Source organism: Mobula hypostoma, chromosome 12, assembly GCF_963921235.1.
Source record: "Mobula hypostoma chromosome 12, sMobHyp1.1, whole genome shotgun sequence".
Lineage (NCBI taxonomy): Eukaryota > Metazoa > Chordata > Chondrichthyes > Myliobatiformes > Myliobatidae > Mobula > Mobula hypostoma.
In genome coordinates, this window is record NC_086108.1 from 44,918,965 (window position 1) to 44,928,322 (window position 9,358).

General features: G+C 41.0%; 1 protein-coding gene across 2 annotated transcripts in view; it reads right to left on the reverse strand.

Annotated features, from left to right (window-relative positions):
• The window catches only part of ndc1 (NDC1 transmembrane nucleoporin), a 32,203-nt gene extending 30,308 nt beyond the window's left edge, over nt 1-1,895 (reverse strand). For both annotated transcript variants that reach the window (XM_063063967.1, XM_063063966.1), the window contains exon 1: nt 1,760-1,895. In XM_063063967.1, coding sequence (XP_062920037.1) covers nt 1,760-1,822 — 63 coding nt within the window. In that variant the 5' untranslated portion in view covers nt 1,823-1,895. The remainder of the gene's footprint in view (nt 1-1,759) is intronic.
• Nucleotides 1,896-9,358: the final 7,463 nt, after the last annotated feature.

Here is a 9,358-nt window from a genome sequence, read left to right on the forward strand (position 1 = left end):
AGGTTTATGAGTTCATATTCCAGTTCTACCCCAGCTGACTTTCACTATTATTTCAATCAACTCTATTTAGGTATCTGTTTTCCCACATTTTGGTGAAATTTCTATTCACCCTTCCCCAATCTGAGAAACTGCAGCATTTTCACCTCACTAAGAACATGAGAGGTAATCCATTTGGTATCAAGCCGAAGTTTATCACACTCTTAACTGGCAGAATTCTTGAGAATTTTCTCTTTTGAATCTTTACTGTCAGTTGCTGACCAGAACTGTACATCTTTTTGCAGCTGTGGGTTTTGTTCTTCTGCAGCCAATGAAGGAACATCTCACATGACTTAACTAAAGTACCAAGCTACTCAGTAGGGAACTCTGGATATGCAGTTTCAAGGCTCTTTCTAAATACAGTTGGCCCTCCGTATCCGCAGGGGATTGGTTCTGGGAACCCCTGCGGATACCAAAATTCACGGATGCTCAAATCCCTTATATAAAAGCCTAAGAGAGCTCATAAGGGTGTTACGAAAAGCCAAAATAGTGTTCTGCATTTGTTTTGCAGTGAGCCGCTATAGAGGCAGCGTGCACCCCGAGCACGGAGTGCTTTATCTCAATTTATTTTGTGCATCCGTTAGCAAGATGTGTCCTAAGGTATCAGAAAAGCCTAAGAGAGCTTGCAAGGGTGTTACGCTTAGCATAAAACTGGAGGTAATTAAGCGGTTCGATCGTAGTGAACGAAATAAAGACATTGTGCGTGCGTTGAACTTGCCTGTGTCCACCATTTGTACTATTCACACGCAGAGAGAAAGAATCTTGAAAGCTGCTGATGTTACTATTGGTTCCGCTAGTAGCATATCATTCCCGCTTTTACTATATGTTAGTGTTATTTTAGGTTTTATGTGTTATTCGGTATGATTTGGTAGGTTATTTTTTGGGTTCAGCTTACGAAAGGTTTCATAGGAATGCTCTACTTTCAGATAGCGGGGGATACTTGTACAGTATTTTCGATCCGCGGCTGGTTGAATCCGCGGATACAGAGGGCCGACTGTACACATTTCTTCCATCTCACCTTCAATTTTGGGCTTTCTTGCCTAGTTTGGTGTCACACATTTTCCTGCTTTGAGTCTAATTTGCCAATTTTCTGCTCATCTGACAAGCCCATTGATATACTTTCTTCCCTGCACTGAGGAGTACTTGTGTTATTGAAACAAAGGATCTTCTCACTTCATCGAGATAGCATGATAGTGGATTTACAATAATCTGATCCAGTTTTCAAGGCAATAAATCCTAAACTCCCCCTCCCAATCCCAACTCCAGCCCCTAATAGCAACTACAAGTTGAGATTTGGTTCCTCCAGGACCAGCAAGCCTCCAAGACTACTCTAACACCTCTTCAGGAAATCATTAGTGACAGCAAGCTACTGGTCCACGACGGGTGTAACACCCACACACTAAATGAAAAACCGGAGAAAACTGCAGATGCTGGGAATCTGAAATAAAAACAGGAAACAACGCAGAGTTGGAGACACAGCAGGTCAGTCAGCGCCTGTCGAAAGAGAGACAAAATTCTACACAAAAATATTACCCTGATGACTTCCCACAGTCAGATTTACAGAAACCATCAGCCTTTCTACCTTTGCGAGAGAATTAGCAGATGAAGGCCGGCCAAGCCTTGGCCTTTCCAGCTTCAGTAACGGAGGCTGAAGCACAACCTCGTGGCCGAGGGAAAACTAAGGCAAAAGCGAGCACCTTACGCACGCGTAGCCATCTCTCACCTTGCGGATGAACCAGAAGTCCGGCGGCCGCTGTACCTCCCCATCGCTGTCCGCACTCCGCATCCCTGGATACGGTACCGCTCCCGCACTTTCAATTCAAAGACCGGCGGCAGGCCGCCGAACACCGCTACTGCGCCTTCCTAAAGAACGTCACAGTGACGCAACTCACTGTGATCTTTTGATCCACACAACGCCATATTTAATACTGGCATTGCTCTCATTTCCCCGCGCAGGAACCTGTATGTGTGCAGCACTCAGACTTGGAAATCAGATTTTTTAATCATTCACGAATGTCCTGCGATTTGTTTTTTTACGACTGAAAATTATATAAATTACAAACTAAGTAAAGAGTGCAAAAGACGAATGGCAAGGTACTATTCATGATTTCATAGACCATTCGGAAACCTGTCGGCAGAGTGGAAGAAGCTGTTTTGAAACCGTGACTGAGTGTCTGGGACAAGTCTACCTAATCCACACCAACCATGGAGTACTGATTTACACTGATCCCATTTTTATTGTTCCCACATTCCCATGAACACCGCAGAATCTAAGTCAGCTACCCCACCAGGGGTAGTTGATCTACCCACCCGCTGAGCTTTGGGATGGAGCAGGAAACAGAGACGAAACCTGATTTGCAAAGAAACCCAGCTGGTTGTGGGGAGAGCACACACTCCACACGGGTCAGAATTGTAGCCTGACCCTTTTCTTTAAATCCAAAGTGTAAAATTAGTTGAGTGACAAATTTCAGTCTGTGTCACAAGATAATTATCTGGATTTGTTAGATCTATAAACTTGTAAATGTATACATTTTCCTTATTAAATCACCAGATGTTGGTGCCGTTGGAAAAGCCGTTTACTGGCATCCCCAGTTGTCCTTCAGAAGGTGATGAAGAGCTGCCTTCTTAATGCACTGCAGACCTTCTCATGAAGTGGTTTGCTGGTGTAAGATGCCCAGCCTTTCCCCTGTAACTGATCATGTTTCGAGTATTTGGTGACTCCTTGGATGTTGACGTGGAGAACTCAACAATGGTCAAGGATGCTGTGGCACACAGGATCCAAGGTGAGCCCCCTAATTAGATCCAAAATGGGCTTAGTGATAGGTGGCAGAGTGTGATGTTTTTCTGATTGGAAGTCTGAGACCTGTGTTGGGACCTAATCGTTGATGATACATTTCAATGATTTGAATGTAAAGATAGGAGTTTGCAAATGACACCAAAGTTGGTGGTATTGCAGATGGCAAGGGAAGATGTCTAAGGATACAGCATGATATGGATTTCTTGGAATATTGGAGGGCAGATTGAATTTAAACCCAACAATTGCAAAATGTTGCATTTTGAAAAATTAAATAGGGATGAGACATTTACAGTAAATGATATGGGCTAAGGAATTTTGATGAAATGTGGACCTTGAGGTTGAAGTCTGTAGTTCCTGAGAAGTGGCAACACAGGCAGATAGAATGGTGATGAAGGTATAAGGCCTACTCGTCTTCATTGGTTGGGGCATGAAATAAAAAATGTTATGTTGCAACTTTGCAAAATACTGGATAAACGACACTTGAAGAATTATGTACAGTTTTGGCTGTCCCACTGTAGAAAGGATGTGCTAGGGAGAGTGTAGAGGAAGTTCATTGGGATGTTGCCTGGACTTTTAGTTGTGGGTAAAGATTGGATTGGCTGTAGTGAAGGAGTTAAAGGGGTGACTTGGTAGAAGTACATCAAATTATGAACCATTGCTTTCATAGTTAGTGAGAATCTTTTTCTCCTGGTAAGGGCATCAAAAACAAAAATTTAAGAAGTTTTAGAGGATTTGAAGGGAAAAGTTTGTTGAGAAAGAGTGGGATGTACTGTGAGAGGTAGAATCAGATAGAATCATTACATATGTTTGAAAGATATTTAGACAGACATTTAACTAGGAAAGACATTGAAGGATATTGACCTAGTGTGGGCAAAGAGCAAAGTGTAGATGGGCTCAAAGGTCTTTATGGACCTGATGAGCCTAAGGGCCCAACTTTGTGTTGTAAAGCTCTACAACATAAAAAATACCAAGACTCTCCTTACTCAAGCCCTGACTGTCTCCCCAGCCCTCCACAGGTCAGCCCAGACTCATCTGGTTTCTTTTGCTCAGTCTGCAACAACACAAGAGACTTTGTGTAAAATGTAGACTGAATAAACAAAACAATATTTCTGGCACAAAACAATATTATGAGTACTGTCTGTTTTCTAATTCCCAGTATTTGAGTTTATGCTTTTATTCCTTAATTGATTCCACTACTTCTGCGCTGTTGGATTCATGTTTATATTTTAAGCATACAGAGACAGGGCAGCTAAACAAAAATATGTAATGGACAGGAAATGAAGGTTTTGTAAGTTCTAGCTCATATGAAAAGTGAAAGTAAATATTAAGGAATAACAACAAAAACATAACATTCATGTAAGTGAGATTGAAATGCAAACTAAACATTACAATCACGTCTCACTAATCAGAAATCACTTTTAAACCAAAAATATCCTTTCAGAATTAATTGTTCTGAAAAGCTAGTAGAATTAGTCAATTTTTTTTAACACACAAGGAACTGAAGTCTGGAATTGAAGAACAATTTTCAAAAAAAAAGTCTTGAAAGAAAGTAATATGAAAAGTCATTTTGTTGTACACTTTAGTGTTCATTTAAAACTGTAGATAAATTGACTTAAGATGAATAAACAAAGTTCATTGGATTGAATTACTTTATCATCACATGTACTGAGATCCGGTGAAAAGGTTTTGTTCTGCATGTCATTTAAAGTTCAAAGTACATTTATTATCAAAATATGCATACACTATTCAACCTTGAGATTTGTCTCCTTACAGGCAGCCACAAAACAAAGAAACTGAACAGAACCCATTAAAAAAGACCATCAACCACCCAATGTGCAGAGAAAAAGATATGTAAACCATGCAAACAGTAAAAGTAAGCAAATAACATTCAGAACAACAGTGAGTCCAGAACCACAGCTGATTCAGGAACCTGTTAGTTACAGGTCACAACCACAGTTCAGCGCAGAGACGAGTATACCTTGCAGAGCGGTGAGGTGGAACGACCCATGCCTCGTCTCCAGACCATCACCAGTGCCATCTTAAACTGGACCATTTAAACAAATCATGCCATAATTATGTAGAAGTTCAAAGTAAATTTATAATCAAAGTACGTATATGCCACCATATACAATCCTGAGATTCATTTTCCTGTGGACATACTCAATAAATCTATAGAATAATGAGCATAAAAGAAACAATGAAAGACCACCCAACTTGAGCATTCAACCAGTGCGGAAGACATTAAACTGTGCAAATACAAAAAGAAAGAAATAATAATAATAAATAAATAAGCAATAAATATTGAGACGATGAGATGAAGAGTTCTTAAAAGTGAACGTTTGGTTGTGGGAACATTTCGATGACGGGCAAGTGAAGTTATTGCCTTTGGTTCAAAAGCCTGGTGGTCGAGCGGTAGTAACTGTTTCTGAACCTGCTGGTGTGAATCCTGAGGGTCCTGTACCTTCTTCCTGATAGCAGCAGTGAAAGGAAAGCATGTCCTGGGTAGTGGGGTCTCTGCTGATGGATACTGCTTTCCCGAGACAGCGTTTCCTGTAGATGTGCTCAAGGGTGGGGAGGGCTTTACCCGTGATGTAGAATTTTCTGTTCAAGGGGTTTGGTGTTTCCATACCAGTCTGTGATGTAGCTGGTCAATATAGTCTCCACCACACATCTATAGAAGTTTATCAAAGTTTTAGATGTCATTCCGAGTCTCCGCAAACTCCTAAGGAAGTAAGAGCTGCTGCTGTGCTTTCTTTGTAACTGTACTTATGTGCTGGGCCAAGGACAGGTCCTCCAAAATAATAACACCGAGCATCTTAAAATTGCTGACCTTCTCCACCTCTGATCACCCAATGAGCAATGACTGTTGGACTTCTGGTTCCTTATCCCAAAGTCAATAATCAGCTCCTTTGTCTTACTGACATTGAAAGATAGGTTGTTGTTATGGCACCACTAAGTCAGATTTTCAATTTCCCTCCTAGAGGCTGATTCGTCGCCATCTTTGATTCGGCCTATGGCAGTGGTGTTGTCAGCAGACTTGAATATGGCATTGGAACTGTGCGTAGCCACACAGTCTAAGTGTAAAGTGAGTAGAGCAGGGGACTGAGCACACAGTCTTGTGGTGCACCTGTGCTAATGGAGGAGATGTTGTTGCCAAACTAAACTGACTGAGATCTGCAAGTGAGAAAGTGGAGGATGCAATTGTACAAAGAGGTATTGAGACCAAGGTTCTTGAAGCTTTTTGATTAGTTTCAAGGGGATGATTTTATTGAATGTTGAGCAGCAATCAATAAAGAGCATCCTGATGTATGCATCTTTGCTGTTCAGATGTTCCAGGCTTGAGTGAAGAGCCAATAAAATAGCATCTGCTGTAGATCTGTTGTGACAGTATGCAAATTGGTGCAGATCTAAGTTGCTCCTCAGACAGAAGCTGATATGTTTCAACACCAACCTCTGAAAGTACTTCATCACCGTGGATGTAAATGCTACTGGGCAATAGTCACTTACTGCTATGATAGTCATAGTAGTATAAAAGATAACAGAATGCAGGATATACTGTTACAGTTACAGAGAAAGTGCAGTGCAAATAGACAAGTACAAGGGCCATGACCAGGTAGATTGCGAGTTCATGAGTTCAACCTTTAGCATTTGAGAGAATTGTAGTGTCTGATATTAGTCGGATAGAAACTGTCCCGGAGTCTGGTGGTTCATGCTGTCAGACTTTTATATCTTCTACTTGATGGAGGAGGGGAGAATCAGGTTTATTATCACCGGCATGTGTCGTGAAATTTGTTAATTTAGCAGCAGCAGTACATGATAATATAGAAAGAAAAACTTAAATAAGTAAATCAATTACAGTAAGTATATATATGCATATTAAATGACGATTAAAATAGTGCAAAAACAGAAATAATATATATAAAAAAGTGAGGTAGTGTTCATGGGTTCAATGTCCATTTAGGAGTCGGATAGCAAAGGGGAAGAAGCTGTTCCTGAATCGCTGAGTGTGAGCCTTCAGGCTTCTGTACCTCCTTCCTCATGGTAACAATGAGAAAAGGGCAGGCTGTGGGTGATAGAGGTCCTTAATAATAGGTGCCGCCTTTCTGAGGCACCGCTCCTTGAAGATGTCTTGGATTCTACAGAGGCTAGTACCTGTGATGGAGTTGACCAACTTTACAACTTTCTTTAGCTTCTTTCAGTCCTGTGCAGTAGCCCCTGCACCCCCCCCATACCAGACAGTGATGCAGCCTGTCAGAATGCTCTCCACAGTACAACTATAAAAGCTTTTGAGTGTTTTAGGTGACATACCAAATCTCTTCAAACGCCTAATGAAATATAGCTGTTGTCTTGCCTTCTTTATAGCTGTATCAATATGTTGGGTCCAGATTAGATCCTCAGAGATCTTAACGCCCAGGAACTTGAATTGCTTACTCTCTCCGCTTCTGATCCCTCTATGAGGATTGGTTTGTGTTCCCTCAGGAGGGTAAGCCCTTCCTGAAGTCCACAATCAACTCTTTCATCTTACTGACATTGAGTGCAAGGTTGTTGCTGTAAGACCACTCAACCAGCTGGTTATCTCGCTCTTGTATGCCCTCTTGTCTCCATCTGAGATTCTACCACCAATGGTTGGTAGAATGGTTGGAAGAGGGTTGCATGGGTCCATGATTATGTTAGCTGCATTCCTGAGGCAGTGGGAAGTGTAGACAGATTAAATGGAGGGAAGGTTGGTTTGTGTGATTAACATATATATATGTTTCTCATGGTTGTTCCATAATGTAAGCATTTGTTCTGCTTGCAATGCATATATTACATCCATTGTGTATTGAATTCATGGAATAGCATACATTGAGCATTGTCAGATCAAATGAGCTAATTTTTGAAGGCAAACATACATTTCAGGGAAAGATATCCCAGGGTGCTTAGTAAGAATGTCATCAACAAAAGTTGTCTCATTGAAGGATGACTGAGAACATTGAAAGAGAAGCTGACATGTTTGAAAGACCAATTCTGGATAGCCACCACCATGAAGTGATTAAAGGCTGGAATGCGCTAGAGGCAAAAACTGAAGAAAATCAGAGATTTTGATGGTCATATTGAAAGGAAGGAATAAAGCCCTAAAGGGGTTTGAAAACAAGGGTGAGGTTTTTAAAATTCTGGTTTTGTTGGTCTGGGGGCCCATATGGCTCAGCAAGAACAGGCTTAATGGGTGAACGGGATTTTTTGCAAGTACAAATAAACTTCATGTGTACCAATATACTGAAACATTAGTTTAGGATGTGTACAGGTTTATTTAGGAAAAAATACAGTATAAAACAAGGCTGTCTGCACTCCGATATGTTTTTAAACTGGCATTGAAATGAGCATAAACCTGATCAAAGTATAACCTACTTTTCTTTGAGGTATCATTCTGAATTACTTAGATTAGATTAGATACCACTGTTGTTGATAAAATTTTAGATTAAAATGAGGCGGCCTACAGGTGCGATCTAGTTCAGCTGGTTGTGCGGTTGTAGCATATGGAATTTGTAGAGTAATAATTGAATATTTTTAAGGTAGGATGACAACTTAACTCTTTCTAAACTCGTAGCATGTGGGGTCTGTCGGTCTGTTTGTGTGAATGCCTGTGAAGCTGAAGTTGGATTTATCACTAACCATAAACATTAACGTACTGTGTAAACCCAAAGGATGTTGTGCATCATGGACATTGTGAGATTACGGAATGTAATAACACGGAGTATCCATTATAAGACTATGTTAATGGACATGATGTGTTGTTTGAATGGAAGAAATCAGACTGTGTTAATGGGCGAGGACAAAGGATGTGTCTGTCTTTTGATGACTCTGCACTTATGAAACTCTTATTTATGAGGCTTTGTTGGAATTTCACCCGGACCAGAATCATGAACAGTGCTTGGGATCGAGGGATGGTTTCACAAGTTGGAATCAGAGTTCCCCCGACGATGACTGATTGGTGACTAGGAACCCTGAGCCCAGATATCCTTGTGACTTGCTATGTAGTATTTTGTGTGGCTTATTTGTGCTATCTATTTCATGACAATAAACTAGGCTTAAGTTACTTTGTAGTGCTTGTACACTTACGATTGCACCACCTGGACATGTGAGTAGTTTGGGTATGATCAATCCAGCCTAGTACACTTAGGCACTGTGAGATGGGTCCAGGAAAATGTGGAGGTGAGTGATTTCATAACTGAGACTTATTGGGTCCCCAGATGGACAGGTAATTCTGAGCGTTTTGGATTACCGGCTAATGTTTTGAGTAAATATGGTCCCCCAGATGTTGGGAGAAGGTATTTTTCTGAATTGTCGTATGTTAAGCTTCCATATGTAGTATCACGGTGCCTTGAGCATATAGCTTTCCCTCTAAGAAGGATTCTCTGTCTCAGGTAGGGTGGATTTTTATAACTGCATTGCAGAAGTTCAGCATAGTAATAGCTGAGCTCTCTGAGGAAAAGAAGTGACTGCAGCACGAGCTGGCCCCTTGGGTTGTCAGAACACTGCTTTAAG